The sequence below is a fragment of the Podarcis pityusensis genome (genome assembly GCF_964106645.2).
Source record: "Podarcis pityusensis genome assembly, chromosome: 8".
Lineage (NCBI taxonomy): Eukaryota > Metazoa > Chordata > Lepidosauria > Squamata > Lacertidae > Podarcis > Podarcis pityusensis.
Window position 1 is genome coordinate 82,095,898 of NC_138033.1, and position 20,131 is coordinate 82,116,028.

The window sequence follows — 20,131 nt, forward strand, 5'->3', positions numbered from 1 at the left end:
GCAAAAACCCATCAGTGTCCCTACCGTGCCTGTGTGACAACCTCTTTTCTCACTCTTGCAGACCATCTCCATTGTTCTGTGGGTATGCAGTTATTCTGACGCCGTCCTCAGGCCCTACAGATCAAGCTTGCAAAAAAAGAAAAAGAAGAAAAAAGAGAGTGTTGTAGCAATGGTAGGAAATCGTGTCTTAATTGAAAAAGTTACATCTTGGTTACATCTTTTATGACATTTCCGGGTCACATCTGGGTTTGGGTCTGTTCGTAGTCGCTCACATCTTGTTCACGCCTAGAACAGGGGTTTCCTGTAATGAATTAATGGAATTTGCTTAATTGAGGTGTGATGGTCTTAAGGAAAGATTACGCTAAAACCACAGAGAATAGATCTCTGTCATCAGTTATAAGCTACAGTAGCTAATGGAAACCTCCATGTTTAGTTGTAGCAATGTTCAGAAAGGGTTCCTCTTCTCAGGTGCTAAGATCGTCAGGTGGGGGGGGGGGGCCTTCTTTGTAGCTCCACCTCAGAGGTTTGAGGAGTGAGCACCCAAGAGAGGGCATTCTTTGTGGCAGTCCTTACACATCTGAAACTTTCATTATGTGGCTTCCATTGCATTACTTTTTACCCTGGCCTTTAACACCTGAGGCATATATTTTCAGGACCCACTCTTAACTACCGTATTTTTTGCTCTATAAGACTCACTTTTTCCCTCCTAAAAAAGTAAGGGGAAATGTGTGTGCGTCTTATGGTACGAATGCAGGCTGCGCGGCTATCCCAGAAGCCAGAATAGCAAGAGGGATTGCTGCTTTCACTGCGCAGTGATCCCTCTTGCTGTTCTGGCTTCTGAGATTCAGATATTTTTCTTCTTGTTTTCCTCCTCCAAAAACTAGGTGCGTCTTGTGGTCTGGTGCGTCTTATAGAGCGAAAAATATGGTAATTTGTTTAAAACGAATTTTTTAATTAGTGTAACCTGCCTTTTGATTTTATGGTGAAGGACAGGTGAGAAATTGGATTAATAATAGCAGCAACAATAATATAGTTTTGATTTGTACTCTATTTATGCCGCTAAGGTAAAAAAGTAAGGTAAAGGACCCCTGGATGATTAAGTCCAGTCAAAGGCAATTAAAGGCAATTACGGGGTGCGGCACTCATCTCACTCTTCAGGCTGTGGAGGCCGCCGTTTGTCCACACAGCTTCCTGGGTCATGTCACCAGCATGACTAAATCACTTCTGGCACCTGGTGGACCATGATAAGTGATAAGAGCACACAGAAATGCTGTTTACCTTCCCGCTGCAGTGGTACCTATTTATCTACTTGCACTGGTATGCTTTCAACTGCTAGGTTGGCAGAAGCCGGGACAGGACAACAAGAACTGACCCTGTTGCACAGATTCGAACCGCCAACCTTCCAATCGGCAAGCCCAAGAGGCTCAGTGGTATAGACCACAGCACCACCCGTGTCCCTACATTATGCTGCTAAACATACCCATTAAAAAGCACTGCCTCCAAAACAAAAACCTATGGTATACTTCTGTGGAGAACATTGCAGAGATATTTAGTGGGTCAGGGTGCAACAGCTTTTATTTTTCTCTCTGCAGCCCCCTGTGTTCACCAGCTTTCAGGATTACATTTCCGGTCTCCAGACTCTCATTTCCAATGTGATAGATCATATCAAAGGGCTGGAAATCAATCTAGCTGCGCTTAAACTTGAAGAACTCTCCATAGAGGACAATTTACTGTCGCAGGTAAGAAACTGTTGCTTATACGTTGAGGTTCTATGATTTGAGATGACTCAGGATTAAAACAAACCGCTGTTTAGTGTTAGGTGCAATTGTACTCTGAGACATTTTTAAAGGTAATTAAAGTGTTTAATTACACTTTGTGTAATTTGTGGGCTCAGTTTTATGGAACTCCCTTGCAGTTGAGGTCAGGCAAGTTCTTTCCCTATTGAACTTCCTGTGCCTACTGAAGGATTTTTTTATTCCAGCAGGTGTTTTAGGTGTAGTTTGATTCAATAGTTTTAGCTGATTTTCATTTTTGTATTGTATCTTCGCAAACCACTTCAACCATTGTAGTTAAGTGGTATATAAATTGCTTACATAACAACACACACAGATGATTTATTTATCTGTGTAAAAAAATGTTTCTTCCCAGGAAGAAAAGAAGTTTACAAAGACTGTGCTGAGGAAAGTCCAGAACAGTTACCAACATGCGATACAGGAAATGGGAGAACTGCTGAAAAAGAGACTTGATACCATCAAAACCCTAAAGGTTTAAGGAAGTGTGTTCTGGGTGCCAAGGGTCAAGATTGAAATGCCGACAACAGACAAGAAACAGCATCTGCCACCATCCCTTCAACGTTAAAAATCTGGAACTTCCTCAAAAATGCATGAAGGACTTTTGATCGTAAAAAATAGTTTTTTTTTATGTATTAAAAAGATATATTCAAGCTGATTAAATTATTGTACATAAAAACCAGAAGCAGGGACCCTTGTCCGTCAGGGTTAGACCACTTTTTTTATACATGTTCATAAGCATATTGTAACAGAGGCAAAAACCCCTAACCTGTTTCACTTCCCTTTGTGGGGAGAGGGGGGCATTCTCCAGAAGCTCTCTGGGGGCTTGAAGTCTTTAGAAGCAGCAATAGAAATCCAGTGTAAAGCATATTTCAAAGGAGTTTGTATTTTTTCCATCACACAATGCAGCATTTATAGTTTTGTGTGCATGTTTCTTGCCTTAGAAAAGCAGAAATTCAGAGAGCCCAGTGGTCCACTGGGTAACTTCTTGGGTGTTCTTTCTTTCTCCCCGTCCAACACCCCCCCCCCCCCCGAGAACAGTTGTATGACTGCTTGGTGAACTAATTGGCCCAGGACAGGTGACTTTCTCCCCCACCCCCACCCCCACTCCAGAACAGTTATTTTTATTCACACCACCAACCTAACAACTGAAGGCACTGCCTGAGTGAGTTGCAACTTGTGTGCCCTTGTGTGTCTTGCTTTCCAATCCTGCAAGGAAAAACAAAACAAAATCAGAAAAAGTTGGTATCTGCTTAAGTTTGTTCCAAGGTGAAATAATGCCAAAAGAAACATATAAACTTGATTGAAAACTCAACTTTGGCTGCAGCTCAGTGCAAATGGAACGGCTAAAGGTGTGTATAAGTAATCTGTCGCATAAACTCAACACACCTATCTTCCTTTGTGTAAAAGATGAATTGCTGAGGTGGTGTCTGTGCCCTTGGATGCTTCATATTAGGTTTACGGCTGTATTTCAAGCAAGTTTTAAGTGGTGAGGAACAGGATGCGTGGTCTGAGTTGTGTTTCCTGTTATTCGTAAATCTCTTGATTGATCCTGGGCATCGTTAGGGAATGTGCATTAGATAAATTTTGGATGAGACTCTAGAAAATCAGTTTCAAATCCTGTTCATTCTCACCATTCCAAACCTTTCATCATATCTAAAACAGCTTTTGGTGAACATTTGTGTAGGTTCCTCTTGGATTTTATTAAATGCATGGAAATCATCATCTGGCCAAAAGAAATGGCTTTCGATAAAGTATCTTGATCTTCCTTTGTAACCAAATACAAGTGTAGCAGGCTTGATTATCCAGGCACCACCTTGAATATCCCTCCTCCCACTCCTTGTTACTTTGTTCATCATGTTACATGGTACAGGCAGTCCTTGTTTTGTTTGGAGGTACCGTTCCATAAGCCCAGCCCATCCAGCCCCTTGTCATGGCATCTTTATGACATTTTGGGGCTACTTACGGGTTCAGCGATGTGCGCTTGGGTACCATCATGCATCATTCAGACGTGCCTAAACTGGGAGTTGCCTCTACCACTAAACTTTTTTTCTACCAAATTATAGCTGTTTCAGAATCAATGGGTACTGAAAATAGGTAATTTTTTTGGCAACAAAGACTTCAGGCTTTGGCAGATACCTGGCTAAAGGAAAAACGATGATAACAAGCTTTAAATTTTTGAAAGAGCTGGTAGTCTTGGGGGATGGCACATCATTTTTCCTAGAAACAAGTGGGTGAGCCGTTTCTCTTGTGGCCAGTCCACTACAGATTCCTTGTGCAGAATTCTAGGCCCTGTGAATTTTTGTGATTAGCCAATTTCTGCTATTAGGAGGGATCTGAAGACCCTGACCGTAAAATTTTCAGGTGTACTTTTAGGAATGATCCACACGGCGTTTATTTTGCCAGTTGTGTTGATGTGTTAGTACATTCTAGCCACTTCAGCCTGCTTAATCACCATTTCGCACAGCTGAGGGGGACCAGTAGATTTTCCGTGGCCATCTTGTCATTCACAGGAGAAGTACCTGCTTCTTCCAGGAACAATCCCCAATCTACCTGCTGAAGGAGGGAAAGCTGCTGTGTGAAACCCACCTTGAATAGTTTGGTAGTGTGATCAACTTGCTCCTCAGAGCAGTGTGTGTGTGTGTGTGTGTGTGTGTGTGTGTGTGTGTCTCAGAATGATGCTTACATAGATATGTTTTTTGTCCAGAAACGCCAGCATGATTCTTAGACGCCACACAAGAAATCAGTCTTTATTTATTTTAATTTGGAACCGTTCTTCACTCCAGCTACACATGCAATTTAGTGACATACTGAAGTCTAGATTTGCCAGTAAGATCTATTGGAGAATGAAGGCCTTCTGTGCTTGCTTTTGGAAGTGAGGCTTTTTTAAAAAAAGCCCCAGTTATTGCAAGAATCATATAAGGTTCCAGAGACATTTCACTAGCAGCTCCTAAAAGGAGCCCACCTGCATCAGACACCTTGATTCCAGGTGTTTTCTTTTGTTGGCAGTGCTAGAGGTCACTAAAGACATAAGCAAAAATAATCCTTTTAAGTCGTCCCCCACCTTTCTCCATACAGAACAAAAGCAGGGGACAGAACTATGCTAGGCAATGGGGATAACCAAGAAGTATCTCAGAATGGTACGGGTGGTGAATTCTGTTTGCCAAGTTGGGAATGCCTTCAGTTAAGACAATTGTGCTCTTGTGTAACTTGCCTGTTGTGGTGCTGCTTTGTGGCAACATCTTCCTTCTGTGTTGGGCCTGGAACCAATTTCTCCTGAAATCCAGGTGGGGCGGGCGTGTCCATGTGAGTAGCAGCATTGCCCTTTAAAAGAAATGGAAAATCCTACACATTTGAATTTATTTCTGAAGCAGCAGTTTGCAAAGCTCTCAGGATCCAATCGAGGAAATACAATGCCCTGCTCCCCACTCCTTATGATCAAAATACTCCATTACATAGGAGTTTGTTTGGGGTTTTTTTCTGACAACTACATATGTATCAGGGGCAGCATCAGATTCCAGCACAATAATCATTTGGGTCCACTACAGGGAGAGAATTTGGCAGAAAAGTTAAATTGTAAGTTTCTGGAGAAACTGATCGTTGTCAACAAAACTCAAGTTCTTAATAAACCAAATGTTTTCGTACCTTCTATAGCAACACACATACTTACACACAAACCTCCCTTTCTGAATTTGTGAAATAATGTACCACTGTTGTTTTATCTCATTTTCATGAACTTAAACATGTATAAAAAGAGAGCTACAGACTACTTTTATGCAGTGCTGGGATCATGAGCCAAAATGGTTCGGCAGCTGCTTCCAGCAACCAATTTCTAAAGTTAAAATATTTCGTTGTTGTAATCCAGTTACGTTCCTCTCTCTCAAGAAAACTACATCAGCCACCTGTATTGCCCATTTAGCTGGAGGGGGTGTGTATATTTTTAGTAATTTTTAACATGTTTAAAATTGCATTTATATTTTGCAATTGTTATGTTGAATCATGGAGGAGGGTTTGTCTCTTACTTTGATCTATAAAGGGGATTTCTGTTATATGCAAGAAAGCTTGGAACTTTTTATTCCTTGACTTGTTCTCTGTAATTTATGACTTTGGAAGGTCTGTAAAACACTTAAGCAGCTGACAGAATTTTAAGTGACAAAACTGCTAGCAATCTGCTTTAAACTGGATGGATTTATAATTTATATATATATAAATATATATATAAAGGTCAGTTTCTTTATAAACAAGTTTTTTCTGCCTTTTTCTTTAAGGGTGTGGGATTATCATTATTTTGCAAAAATATGAAGGATTTCTAGACTCCCAGCCCTGCTTTTTTAATGCTTAGCTACAAAAGAGGCAGATTTGGCCCAGAAAGTTTCAGAGAAAATTATTACTTATTAAATTTATATCCCACCCTTCCTCTCAAAGGAGCACTATACTCTTTATTTACCTTTGTTTCCCATATTATATTTTAAATTGTAGAGGGACGCGAGTGGCACTGTGGTTTTAATTTAATTTTAAATTGTAATGTGCTGGGGTCTCATAGGGAAGAGTGGCTTAGGAAATACAGTAGCGTGATTTTCCCTTCAGCTTCACTTGGAATCAGTTTGCACCCACTCGACCAAGGGCTTTGGTAGTAAAAGACAATTCACCTTCAGCATTCTTTCCCCCTATAGATTTTCTAAATCAGATATTTTGGGGGAGCACTGTTGTTTTTAATTCAAACTGGATTTGGGTGGCCAGGGATAAGGCAGGATCACATTTATTGACTCCCTGCCTGTTCCCCTCCTGCAGAGCATGAGATTGGCAGCAGCTTGCCCAAAGCATTTTTTCTTTGCCTCTCCTTGCCTTCCTGCCAATTTTCAAATGGTAAGCAAAGCAGCTTTCTCTGTTCTCCTGCAAACAAGGGATGCTCCCGGCCTAGACCCCTTTATTTTTTCTGCCTTGGGTACCTGGCTGCACCACCAGGGTCTGGGATCAGGGCCGGATTTAGGTTTAGACACTGAGGCCCAGCACTCAGGGCCTTCTGGCGGTTCCCTCGCTGCGAGAAGCCACGTTACAGGGAACCAGGCAGAGGGCCTTCTCAGTAGTGGCACCCACCCTGCGGAACGCCCTCCCACCACATATCAAAGAGAAAAATAACTAACCAAACCTTTAGAAGACATCTGAAGGCATCCCTGTTTAGGGAAGCTTTTAATGTTCAATAGGTTATTGTATTTTAGTGTTTTGTTGGAAGCTGCCCAGAGTATTATTATTAATTATTGATGATGCCCTAAGCAACTGAAGGTAATGGGGCCCTTTAGCTGTTCAGCTGTCCTTTGTCAACAACAAATTGTCGCTGTTTTTTGTGTTGAATATATGCTATATGGTCATTTATGGACTTAACAGGTATCTAAAGGTATCTAAAGGTATACCTAATAGGTATCTTTTGCACGTAAAAAAATATGTATTTTATCAAAGTAATTGTTAACTGAAATGATATTAAGTATATTAATAGTGAAATACAATTAAGAAGAAGTATTTTAATAGTGAAATAATTATTAAGCTCTAACTTAAAATGATTGGGGGCCCATTACTTACATCATAGGAGCCAACACAACACAAAACACTTGTTGCTGTTTGTAGATTTTTGGGGTTTTTTGTATCTTATATTTTGGAAATGTACACCCAGTTTCTTTTTCCTTTACATTTTTTGGGAGCCCCAAAGAGAGTGGGGCCCTAAGCTATAGCTTGTTTATCTTATACATGTCTGGGATACAGAGCTGGGCTTGCTTTTCTTGCATTGCAATGACAAGGGGGAAAGGCACTCTGCCATAGCTGTCAACGTTTCCTTTTTTTTAAGGGAAATTCCCTGATTTCAAATAGGATTCCTCGCAAGAAAAGGGAAAAGCTGACAGCTATGCACTCTGTGTGAAATAGTGAGGAGGAATTAAAGAAGCTTTTAATGAGGGTGAAAGAGGAGAGCACAAAATATGGTCTGAAGCTCAACATCAAAAAAACTAAGATCATGGCCACTGGTCCCATCACATGGAAAATAGAAGGGGAAGAAATGGAGGCAGTGAGAGATTTTACTTTCTTGGGCTCCATGATCACTGCAGATGGTGACAGCAGCCACGAAATTGAAAGACGCCTGCTTCTTGGGAGAAAAGCAATGACAAACCTAGACAGCATCTTAAAAAGCAGAGACATCACCTTGCCAACAAAGGTCCGTATAGTTCAAGCTATGGTTTTCCCAGTAGTGATGTATGGAAGTGAGAGCTGGACCATAAAGAAGGCTGATCACCGAAGAAATGATGCTTTTGAATTATGGTGCTGGAGGAGACTCTTGAGAGTCCCATGGACTGCAAGAAGATCAAACCTCTCCATTCTGAAGGAAATCAGCCCTGATTGCTCACTGGAAGGACAGATCGTGAAGCTGAGGCTCCAATACTTTGGCCACCTCATGAGAAGACTCCCTGGAAAAGACCCTGATGTGGGGAAAGATGGAGGGCACAAGGAGAAGGGGATGACAGAGGACGAGATGGTTGGACAGTGTTCTTGAAGCTACCAGCTTGAGTTTGACCAAATTGCGGGAGGCAGTGGAAGACAGGAGCGCCTGGCGTGCTCTGGTCCATGGGGTCACAAAGAGTTGGACATGACTAAACAACTAAACAACTACATGCACTCTGCACATGCTGCTTGAACCTTTCGTTGCAAACGTGGGCCTTCCTTGCTGCAAAACAGGAGACAGGAAAGAAGCCATGAGCAAAGCAACATGGGGCGCCGGTGCTGGATCCTGGGGCGAAGGAAAGCCGTGCCTCTCTGCAACATAGTAAAGGTAAAGGGATCCCTGACCATTAAGTCCAGTCGTGGCCGACTCTGGGGTTGCGGCGCTCATCTCACTTTATTGGCCGAGGGAGCCGGGGTACAGCTTCCAGGTCATGAGGCCAGCATGACTAAGCCGCTTCTGGCGAACCAGAGCAGTGCACGGAAACACTGTTTACCTTCCCACCGAAGTGGTACCTATTTATCTACTTGCACTTTGACGTGCTTTCGAACTGGTAGGCTGGCAGGAGCAGGGACTGAGCAACGGGAGCTCACCCCCTCGTGGGGATTCGAACCTCCGACCTTCTGATCGGCAAGTCCTAGGCTCTGTGGTTTAACCCACAGCGCCACCCGCTTCCCTTCTCTGCAACACCCCCCCCCAAAAAAAGGAATCCCGCACGCACGCACGCCACGCCCCCCCGCCTTAAATGAGGCGGCCCTTTGAAGTCCCTGGGAGGGAATCTAGCCTTTGGTCACGTGGCCATGCCCAGCAAAGCCCCTCCCTCCCTGTAGAATCTTCCACATTCGCCCAGAAATGCACCGGATCGCCATGGCTATGGGGATCCCTCGGCGGAGCGCCTTGCTACTCCTGTCGCTGCTGCTCTGCTTGGCCCTGGAGAGCAGCTGCGCTTTGCACACCAAGGGCGCCCTGCCCCTCGACGCCATCACCTTCTACAAGGTAGAGCAAATTGCCTTTTATTTCGTTTTCTTAAGGGGAGGGATGATGCTGGAAACGACACTTGCATGCTTTTTGGGGGGAGGATGAACTGGGGGGGGGGCTTCTGCTCCGATTCCTCCCTCCTCTCGGCGGACATAGGGGCATCTCTCTCAGATCATGCCCAAAATTGCAAATTGCATTTGCAAAAGTCCGGCGTTGCGCGCCCGGTTTGCTTCTTGCTTAAAGCGATTTGCCCATCGCGCCTGCTCTCTGCTTGGGATGGCGCGCCTGAAAAGGGATCAGCTGCGCAACACGCCCCCTCCCCATATTAGTGGGTGGCAGAGGGCATAGTCCAACTGGATTATGGGGGAGGGGGCGCGCCCCTTGGCATGAAGCAGGAAAGAAGGGGAGGGGGTGTTGGAGAGGACAAAGGCGACCTGGAAACAGGCTAGGTGCAGCCATACTAACGAGAATCCCCGCGCATGCAGTATTTGCGGTAGGTTTTTATTTTTATTTTGTTGCTTTTAGATCCCACTTTCCATCCAGGGTACGCTCAAGGTGGCATGGAAAGTTCTCCTCCCCCTTTTATCCCCACAGCAACCCTGTGAGGTAGGTTAGGCAGAGAGTGAGAGACTGGCCCAAGGTCACCCAGTGAGCTACAGGGCTCTGTGGAGGATTTGAACCCAGGTCTTAGGCCTGCTTTTTGCACACACTAGCTTGGCATCACATTTCCAGGACACAAAAGGCCTCTGAACACAACAGAAATCTCACCCTGAATTATTTTAGCCCCGCTGCCTTAAATTATGTTATCCGATCATACAAAATCATGCATGTTGATAGCAGTAGATTGCAATATTGATTCAATGGATTGGATTAGATTAAAAATAGAGCCTTTATACCACTGTTACTATTGATATTCCATTAGTATCCTGTGTTTTTGTTGGGGAACCTGAAGGGGTTCTTGTGCCTGTTTTCTTAGTGGAATTTACTCCTGTGTAACTCCACAAGTATTGCAAGTGGGGCGTTTCACTCCCACTTCTTTCTCTGCCCTTAGTTTCTGATATGCAACCTGCAGTTTAATTGCAAAATTTGTCTCCTTGCTCCACCCAGTCGAGGGAGGCGGCTTCAGACAGTCACCAATCATAGTTGTCCAAGTGGATGCCAAGGGCAATGCAAACTTGCTTTGCTTTCCAGGGTGAGGAGGGGCACAATTTGTGCCCGATTCCTGAATCAGCACCAAGGATTTCTCCCCTGAGCAAAATGAAGTGAGAGTACCCCTGAGAATATGCAGAGAGCTCATTTCCAAGCAAGAATATGGAAGGATCATTCCTGGAATGGTGGGTGGAAAATGGGTTGAAGACAAATTAAGAGTCCCAGCGACTCCTTTTGAATATACACACACAACACACACCCTCCCCATTGTATATTCCTAGCCTCAGAGGTGTACTTCCTCTTGATATGGAGAATTTATTTTCCTGTAATATATAATACGCGGGATGCATATTATAGTATATAATATATAGGGACACGGGTGGCGCTGTGGGTTAAACCACAGAGCCTAGGACTTGCCGATCAGAAGGTCGGAGGTTCGAATCCCCACGAGGGGGTGAGCTCCCGTTGCTCGGTCCCTGCTCCTGCCAACCTAGCAGTTTGAAAGCACGTCAAAGTGCAAGTAGATAAATAGGTACCACTCTGGTGGGAAGGTAAACGGCGTTTCCGTGCTCTGCTCTGGTTCGCCAGAAGCGGCTTAGTCATGCTGGCCGCATGACCCGGAAGCTGTACGCCGGCTCCCTCGGCCAATAAAATGAGATGAGTGCCGCAGCCCCAGAGTCGGTCACGACTGGACCTAATGGTCAGGGGTCCCTTTACCTTTAATATATAATAAGCCAGCAGTAAACCTCTTCTTCCAGCAAAACGTTAAGAACATACAAAGACCCTGCAGGATCAGGTTAATAGCTCATCTAGTCCGCCATCCTGTTCTCGCAGTGGCCAACCAGGTGTCTGTGAGAAACCGGCAAGGAGTTTCTGACCACAAAAACACGCTTCCTTCCTGCAGTTTCCAGAAGCTGGTTGTCAGAAGCATTGCTGCTCCAGTTGTGGAGCCCAGAGCATAGCCAATTGGCTAGTAGAAGCCATCAGTAGCCCTCTCTTCCATTCAGGTATTTGAAGAAGTGTGCATGCACATGAAAGCTTATACCCAGAACAAACATATAAATAAATAATATTTTTTTATTTATGCCCCGCCCTTCCCAGTTCAGAAAATTGGGCTCAGGGCGGCTAACAACAAATTTAAAACACTTAATTGATACAACAAAAAAAACATAAAATACAGTATAAAACGTGAATAACAATAAATTCAGAATTCAGAAATCAATTTAGGGGGGAAATCCATCCAATAAACATTAGATGATCACCAGGGCTAGCTGGCTAAATTAGTCCTATTTGGGCCAGCGAGGAGACCAGGGGAGAATTAGCTGTGGGATCCCAGAACGGGTAATAAAAAGGGGAGGGGGAGGGAAGGAAGGGGAATAAAAGATCAGGTTAAGTTCAAATTGAAAGCCAGGCAGAATAGCTCTGTCTTAAACTTAGTTGGTCTCTAAGGTGCTACTGGGCAATTTTTTAATTTATTCCTCTCTTCCATTAATTTGTCTAATCGTCGAATCAAATAAAGGAACCCGGAATATACATCTGTCCCATGCGGGAATCAAACCTGCAATCTTATCAGCACCACACTCTGACCAACTGAGCTACGAACCGCCCCCCCCCCGCCCTAAATTACATTTCTGAAAAGAAGTAAGGGGAGGGGAGGTAACCAGAAATGGATTTTTGTGCATGGAAGGACTGTGAGGTCCATTCAGTTCTGCCACTCAAAATAAATTCCCGGGCTCATAATTCTGAATGAAAGATCTTTTGCTCCCAGCTCTACTCAATGGGTCTCCTGGGAGTCTAGTTAAAAACAAAGCAGATCCCATGAGCATAGCATCTGTGCACCCCTGCTAGATCATATATAATAATAATAATAATAATAATTTATTATTTATACCCCGCCCATCTGGCTGGGTTTCCCCAGCCACTCTGGGCGGCTTCCAAAAGAATATTAAAATACTATGTTACATCAAACATTAAAAGCTTCCCTAAACAGGGCTGCCTTCAGATGTCTTCTAAAAGTCTGGTAGTTGTTGTTCTCTTTGACATCTGGTGGGAGGGCGTTCCACAGGGAGGGCGCCACTACCGAGATGTTAGATTATATGTAGCGGTATTATTGCAGCTGTGCTTGACTGGAATTTCAACCAGCTTGAAGAGCTTATTATGCTGAGGAATTGAATGGAAGCTCTAGGGTGCAACAACTTATTAATTTTTGAAAAAGAATTTAGGATTCCTATCTTGCTAGCTGCATTTCCAGAGTACGTTTGCGTGTAGTCATAACCGCTCAAATTTTATTAGCCTACTGTTAACACATAGCATTTCTGCAGCAAAGTCCAGGCATTTTGCACTTATTACCTTGCTAAGTCAAAATTAAGCAAGGCTGCCTCAGAGGCGTGGGAACTGGAGCGTCTCCGCCTAAAGCCTGGGAACTGTGCAACTCCAGACAAGTCACATCCTGCACTTTTGTGCCCTGCAGCAGTTCTGTCCGATAAGTGGGGTGCAGCAAGAAACCCCACCTCCGTGCATTTAAAAAATATTTAAATTATTAAATTTTATTAAATTTTCAATAACGAAGAACAAACATATTTCCCTTTGTCCTTTTTTGTTGTTGAATGGGACTATCCCTGGAGAATAGCCTGTTTTACCCTTCTGTAAAATGAGCTTAGTGACAGCCAACTCTGCAGATTCACATGAGGATTGCACCTTAGAATAGCTTTTTAAATGAGATGCTTGGCGGGTAGAAGGATCATGCTCAGTGGTGGGGCAGCTGCCTTGCATGCAAAAAGCTACCTGGCCTCTTCAGTTATAAAAGGGGTTTCAGGCGGGCAGCACCCTGGCCTGAGGCCCTGGAGAACTGCTGCCAGTCTGTGTAGGCAACGCTGGCAAGGTGGACTAATGGCATGGCTCAGTGCATTACTGGAAATGTGGCATATATGCTATTAGTATATAAAGCCAGTAGCAACCGGGGACCAGTTTACCTGTGAGATTGCCTTACAGCATAAATGCCCACTCAGCTACTTTGGTATACGGAACTGACACAGGTGCCCCATAATATCTGTACAGTGGTGCCTCGCAAGACGAAATTAATCCGTTCCGCGAGTCTCTTTGTCTTGCGGTTTTTTCGTCTTGCGAAGCACGGCTATTAGCGGCTTAGCGGCTATTAACGGCTTAGCGGCTTTAAGAAAAAGGAAACAAACTCGCAAGAACTCGCAAGACGTTTCGTCTTGCGAAGCAAGCCCATAGGGAAATTTGTCTTGCGGAACGACTCAAAAAACGCAAAACCCTTTCGTCTAGCGAGTTTTTCGTCTTGCGAGGCATTCGTCTTGCGGGGCACCACTGTATCTGCATTTGTAAGAAATCAGTCTTTTAGTATGACAGTCAGCACCCTAAAACCGCTGCCTGCTGACATCAGACGGGTGCCTTCACTGTCCTCTTTTTGGTGCCTGCTGGAAACCTGAAGGAGCGTCTCCACCCCCATCGTTCAGCCCGGACACTGAGGTCCAGCTCTGAGGGCCTTCTGGTGGTTCCCTCACTGCAAGAAACCAAGTTACAGGGAACCAGGCAGAGGGCCTTCTCAGTAGTGGCGCCCGCCCTGTGGAACACCCTCCCATCATGCTATCTGACTTTTAGAAGACATCTGAAGGCTGCCCTGTTTAAGGAAGCTTTTAACATTTGATGTTTTATCATGTTTTTAATATTCTGTTGGGAGCTGCCCAGAGTAGCTGGGGAAACCCAGCCAGATGGGCGGGGTATAAATAATAAATTATTGTCATTGTTTAGGCAAATGCACCCACCGATTTAGAACTTTGACATGTTTTAATCTGTTTTTGGCTTATCGTCAATTTTGAAATTCCGAATGTTTTAAACAGCTGCTTTTAACTGTTTTCGACGGTAACACAGAATCCTATTGGCTGAAGATATTTTAAGATTGAATTAATTTGTATTTGTAAATTTATATAAGATTACTTACACAAGATTGTGTTTTTTTGTTTGTTTTTTGTTGTTTTGTTTATTTAAGATTTTTTCCCCTATGAATTTCAATAAAGTATGGCTTTTTTAAAAAAAGATATTTTAAGATCTAGAGTCAATTGACCAAATTATTTCTGGATGTCTAGGAACGTAGCTAAAGTTAGGGGTCAGCACTGGTGTTTGAGAAGGAGCAATACAGTGCCTCTCTCTTTTTAAGCGCATGCTAAATTCCAAAGGACCATTCTCACTCCCCATCAATGACCAATGGTCAAGGATGATGGGACTTACTGCCCAGTCATTATTGAGGGAGACAGGCAGGGTGGGGACAGGTTCCCCATCCCAGTTGTAAAGCTTGAGTGACCACTGACAGCCTCAGGTTAGATGTTCAGTAGTCAGAATGCCCCAGGTGTTTTGCAGGTGACTTTGGAAACCAGATCGCTTCCAGACAGCGCACATTCAGAGCTTTTGTGGTGCTTTCCTTTTAGGTGATCCCGAAGCACAAGTTTGTGCTGGTGAAATTTGACACCCAGTATCCTTACGGAGAGAAGCAGGATGAGTTCAAAAAGGTGGCCGAAAGCTCAGAATCCAGTGACGATTTGTTGGTGGCCGAGGTGGGGATATCAGGTGAGATGCTTATGGCGGACTTGTACACAGATCATGAGGTCTATTAATTTATCTTTTACTTCTCTTGTTTTTTTAAATGGATGCCAGATTAACTGTTGTATCTCTTAACACTGTGCAAACATCGATAAGGAGGCAGGGCTTTTTGCTTAGGATAAGCTGTTCTGAATGATGCCTTTCCTCCTGAATCTCTGCAAACATCTCTTCCTCCTGTCTGATGCAACATACTGAGTTTAGCAGAGCTTTAATTGTATTAACTGGTTGACGTTGCTGAATATTGTGTGTGAGAGAGAGAGGGAGAGAGATGGTCTTGTGGATTATTAAGAAATAGGGAGTAAACTCACTGACTAAGATATTGAAATTTTTGTTTTTCAGGGGGTAGGGGAAGAATTTGTGTTGAAGATGCTTAGAGAGAGGTAGAAGAGACAGGCATGGCTTTAATTTCCTCTTTCCCCCTGTGATTGCCCAGTCCGCAGGAGGAATTTTTCCTAAGTTCCCCACTCCCTTGCATTTTGATTTGAGGAGCAGGGAAACCATGGGAGAGGGCTAGTCATTACTGATTTTTAAGTTATATGGGTGGAGTGAGAAAAGGTGCTACACACAGCCAGAAACACAGTGCTTACCGTATTTTTCGCTCCATAAGACAGACCTGACCATAAGACGCACCTAGTTTTTAGAGGGGGAATGCAAGAATTTTTTTTTTTTTAAAGGGAGCGCTGAGCAGAGTCTATATGCATCCCAGGCTGTGCTTAGCGCTCCCTTTCATGAGCTGCGTGGAGCATGTGTGCGGCGCTTGCAGGCTTTTCCCCAGGAGGGAGAAGGGCAGCTCTGCGCGGCTCGTGAAAGGGAGCGTGGCTCTTGGGGGCTTTTGTGGGAGGTGGGGGAAGGGACTGAGGGGCTGCCCTCTGTCGCTTCCCCCACCTCCCACAAAAGCCCCCAAGAGCCGCGCGCTCTTTAAAGGGAGCACGGCTCTTGTGGGCTTTTCTACAAGGTGGGAGAATCCCCCCACCTCCCGCAAAAGCCAGCAAGAGCCCTTCTCCCTACTTGGGGAAAAGCCCGCAAGAGCCGTGGAGCATGTGTGCGACTCTTGGGGGCTTTTCCCCGAGGAGGGAGAAGGGACTGACGGGGGGGGGGAGCCCCCAAGAGCTGCACACACGCTAGGCACGGCTCTTTAAAGAGCACACGGCTCTTGCGGGCTTTTCTACGAGGTTGGGGAATTCCCGCACCTCCTGCAAAAGCCAGCAAGAGCCGCGCGCTCTTTAAGGGAGCACTGCTTTTGCGGGCTTTTCTATGAGGTGGGAGAAGGACAGCCTGTCAGTGACAGGCTGCCCTTCTCCCTCCTCGGGGAAAACCCCACAAGAGCCGTGTGGAGCATGTGTTCGGCTCTTGGGGGCTTTTCCCGCCTGCCTCCCGCCTGCATTCGCTCCATAAGACACACACACATTTCCCCTTTTTAGGAGGGAAAAAGTGTGTCTTATGGAGCGAAAAATACGGTGCTTCATTATTTCTAAACTTGCTTTTTTTGTGATGGGGTGGACGAGCTTGGACCCTTAGAGAAACAGGGGACTTGGTTGCAGGGAGGTGAAAGCACTTGCAAAAACGGCGGGCACTCTCATTCCATTTATCTGCTCCTTATCAGAGAGGGAGAAAATGTAGCAGCGTAAGAAGTTAGAAGTTTCCTCCTGGATCAGGCTAACGGCCCATCTAGCTCAGCATCCTGTTCTCTCAGTGGCCAGCCAGATGCCTCAGTGGGAAACCCGCAAGCAAGATTCGAGCACCTGTAGTTCTCAGCAGCTGGTAGTCAGGTGCATGATGCAGATGACAGCGGAGGTACAACACATTCCATAGGATTTGTCGTCTCTCCTGCCGGTTTGCAAGTTGCTGATTGCTTTTTGCAAAATTATTCGTGTTGACTGCACCAATGAATCGCAGGAAACCCTCTGTGTGTGTGTTTGCTTAAAAGGAGCGGGGATTTGGAGAGAGAGAGAGGTTGCAAGGCTTGCAATGTGTGCAGTTATGAGGTATGGGGTATTTTGAGGAAGTACCCCCTCATAAGACTGGTGTGTGTGTGTGTGTGTGTGTGTGTGTGTGTGTGTGCATGCTCCTTTCTGCATCATCACTTTGCCTCGGAATGTGCAAGGCATGTTGTGTGACAAGCGCCGTTTGCCAGCTCCACACAGGTGTCTCCTAAGCACACACACAACCCCCTTCCGTTTTGCTATGGAAATGGGAGAAGCCTTTACCGGCCCAAGGGAATCCCTGATTTTACGCAAGTGAGCAGTGATCAGGGGGGTTCTGATATGGGATTCCCCCACTCGACAGGGGGCAGGCTTTCCCTACTGGCTAGATGGGTCTTTACCATGTGTTCACTTGTTAGGATTTTAGCATTTTATTAAACATATTAGGTTTTGTGTGTGTGGTTTTATCTGTTTTTAATTATCTTACGTGTGAATCGCCCTAAGACAGTGGTTTAGAAGGCGATTAAGGAATTAATTGTAATAATAATATGGTGCTTCCCCAGAATAGAGATACCCATTAAGTTAAGTTAGGCCTAAACGGCCTCAGTCCTGTACAGCTGAAGGAGCATCTCCACCCCCATTGTTCAGCCCGGACACTGAGATCCAGCGCCGAGGGCCTTCTGGCGGTTCCCTCATTGCGAGAAGTGAGGTTACAGGGAACCAGACAGAGGGCCTTCTTGGTAGTGGCGCCCAACCTCTGGAACACCCTCCCAGCAGATGTCAAGGAAATAAACAAGTATCTGACTTTTAGAAGACATCTGAAGGCAGCCCTGTTTAGGGAAGTTTTGAATATTTACTGCTGTATTGTTTTTAACACTCGATTGGAAGCCGCCCAGAGTGGCTGGGGAAGCTCAGCCAAATGGGAGGGGTATAAATAATAAATTATTATTATTATTATTATTAAGTGGCGCTTACTTCTGTGTGGGTATAGGACTCAGCTCCTCTGTCCCAAGTCTAGAACATTTCAAAATGAAAAACGATACAGTCCAGATTTAGACACTTTAAAAACCCACAGGTTTCAGTGAGAAAGACTAGTACGTGTTTATTCACTGAAACCAGGGCGGTTAAACCGCAGCTTTCCAGATGTTGCTGAACAACACTTAACCATCTTGATCGTGGACTATACTGGCAGTGGCCCAGCTGTCTGGGAACATGTTGCATGAGTTTTTGGGTTTCCCATTGGGCATTGTAGGATTGCAGCCATAGCCTTAGGCAGCCATAGCCCCATTTTCAAGTCCTACTGTTTTATTATCGGTCTTCTGTTCGCAGATTATGGTGACAAGCTGAACATGGAACTGGGGGAGAAGTACAAGCTTGATAAAGACGCTTACCCGGTTTTTTACCTGTTCCAAGATGGCGACCTGGACAACCCTTTGCCTTACCCTGGGCAGGTCAAAGCGAGCTCCCTGCAGCGCTGGCTGAAGAGCCGGGGGATCTACATGGGGATGCCGGGGTGCCTGAAGGAGTTTGACACCTTGGCCAGCAAATTTGTGGGTGCCACGGAAGAGCTGGAGCGCCAAGCCCTCCTGGAAGAAGGGCGGAAACTCCTGGCCAGGGCGAAGGAGACAGAGCAGAAGTCCTCGGAGCAGTACGTCAAGGTCATGAGCAAAATCCTCGCCCAGGGGGACCAGTTTGCCGCCAGCGAAGTCTCTCGAATCAGCAAGCTCATTGAGGAGAACAAGATGAGCGAGGGCAAGAAGGAGGAACTCCAGAAGCGCTTGAACATCCTTGCTTCCTTCCAGAAGAAGACCAAGGAGGAGAAGGAGGAACTTTGACGTGCTAGAAATGGCGTGCTCTGTGGAATCTTAAGTGGGTCGAGGTCCCCATCTGGTGCTCCTTCATGCAAGCAAAAAAGCCCCGCTCTCTTTTAACAAATTCCCCTCATAGAGAAGCTTCCCACATACACACATGCACATCCTTTTTAAACTTTTATTTTGAACGAAAGGCATCCCTTAGGTGCCACTCAGAACAGTACGGAGACTGCCATCGTTCCCAGCGCTGTTGAGAGCATTGCAGGTAGAAGATTCGTTAATCCTTTGTTTCAAAAGGCAAAAAAATAAATAATTTCCCTTTCCCTTTTCTCCTCCTCTAAGAAAAAGGCTTCTCCTCACAGGTGTTGTCCATGCCAGTCGTGTTTCCAAGATGGCCGCCCTCAGGACTTGGCACAGCTTCTTCTTCACTGGTGGGGTTTTCAAAATGGCTGCACTTGGAACACGAGGCGACCGGTTGTCATTGCTTGAATTCTCAAGGTGCAGCCAATCCTGGCCCCACCAGGCCTGTAACGTTGTGGACCGTGCCAGCTGGCCCACAACCAAAAGAGAAGGCTTATTGAGTCATTGGGTGGGGAGAGTTGCCAGATATTCATGGCGGGCTGCAGTCAGCGTGGTGAGCTCAAAATGGCCGCCCTCAGAATGCTGCTTGGTGTTCTGGCGGGCAATGGAAGAAGATGGCCGCCCTCCCTGTTTTTGTGTGATCTGCGCTGAGGAATTCAACCATCCGAGCAAGCAGGGGGTGGAATCATTTCTGTGTGTGTGTGTGTGTTTTTGGGAGCCCAGGTTTGGCCAAAGCAAAACATGCATTTGAGATGGGGAGGCAAAAATGGCGTTCGTCTCTTTACTGACCAGTATTTGCAAAAATGTTTTTTGGAGGGGAATTACATGGGTACTTAATTTGCTAATAAAGGTTATCGGGCGGAAAATTCGCAGTCAGGTTATTATTTCCCCCCCATTTCTTGCTGCTTTTGTCAACAAGATTAGCGTTGCCCTCTGTGCTGAGCGAAAGAAAATGGAGCTCTCATTCGATCTGAACTCTTGCTCAGAGCAGTTTGCGATTTGTGAGAACTGATTGTGGAAGTTGGCACTTCAATATGATTGATTTTCCTCCTTTTTTTGTTTTGTTTTAAATAAACTTTTAAGTGTTTGAGAACAAACTGCCCGAGGTGGGAATGCTGAGATTGGAGTTCATGTTCTTCCCTTTATTAAAACCAGCAACAATGGGGGTGGCAGTTTGGATTGGGGCCGTGAGAGAGCGAGGCAAATGGTTAGACCCTCTCCCCTGTGCTGTGCTGCAGTTTAATTCAAATCAAGCATGCAAAGCTGCTTTTTTTTAATATGGGGACTTCTGGTTGG

General features: G+C 45.2%; 2 protein-coding genes and 2 long non-coding RNA genes across 5 annotated transcripts in view; 2 read left to right on the forward strand and 2 right to left on the reverse strand.

Annotated features, from left to right (window-relative positions):
* Positions 1-2,660, forward strand: part of NAA25 (N-alpha-acetyltransferase 25, NatB auxiliary subunit) — a 35,207-nt gene extending 32,547 nt beyond the window's left edge. For both annotated transcript variants that reach the window (XM_081017334.1, XM_081017333.1), the window contains exons 22-24: positions 62-172; positions 1,593-1,739; positions 2,149-2,660. In XM_081017334.1, the coding sequence (XP_080873460.1) occupies positions 62-172; positions 1,593-1,739; positions 2,149-2,271 (381 nt within the window). In that variant the 3' untranslated portion in view covers positions 2,272-2,660. The remainder of the gene's footprint in view (positions 1-61; positions 173-1,592; positions 1,740-2,148) is intronic.
* LOC308483601 overlaps positions 1-20,131 on the reverse strand; it is a 202,136-nt gene that overhangs the window by 177,983 nt on the left and 4,022 nt on the right. The window lies entirely within an intron of this gene.
* LOC308483578 lies at positions 84-6,278 on the reverse strand. The gene is made up of 2 exons (XR_013989696.1): positions 2,932-6,278; positions 84-301 (listed from the first exon to the last, which is right to left on the reverse strand). It is a non-coding gene; the product is annotated as an uncharacterized lncRNA (long non-coding RNA).
* ERP29 (endoplasmic reticulum protein 29) lies at positions 9,094-19,704 on the forward strand. The gene is made up of 3 exons (XM_081017574.1): positions 9,094-9,270; positions 14,850-14,988; positions 18,273-19,704. Exons 1-3 carry the CDS (start codon positions 9,127-9,129, stop codon positions 18,776-18,778), a joined length of 789 nt encoding a protein of 262 aa, XP_080873700.1. The 5' UTR covers positions 9,094-9,126; the 3' UTR covers positions 18,779-19,704.

What these genes read in the sequence shown, in the direction of transcription:
- ERP29 (XM_081017574.1), top strand. Translation starts at nt 9,127, where the DNA reads ATGCACCGGATCGCCATGGCTATGGGGATCCCTCGGCGGAGCGCCTTG. An exon ending in ACGCCATCACCTTCTACAAG is followed by an intron (nt 9,271 to 14,849) that starts GTAGAGCAAATT and finishes CTTTCCTTTTAG; the next exon opens with GTGATCCCGAAGCACAAGTT. An exon ending in GGCCGAGGTGGGGATATCAG is followed by an intron (nt 14,989 to 18,272) that starts GTGAGATGCTTA and finishes TTCTGTTCGCAG; the next exon opens with ATTATGGTGACAAGCTGAAC.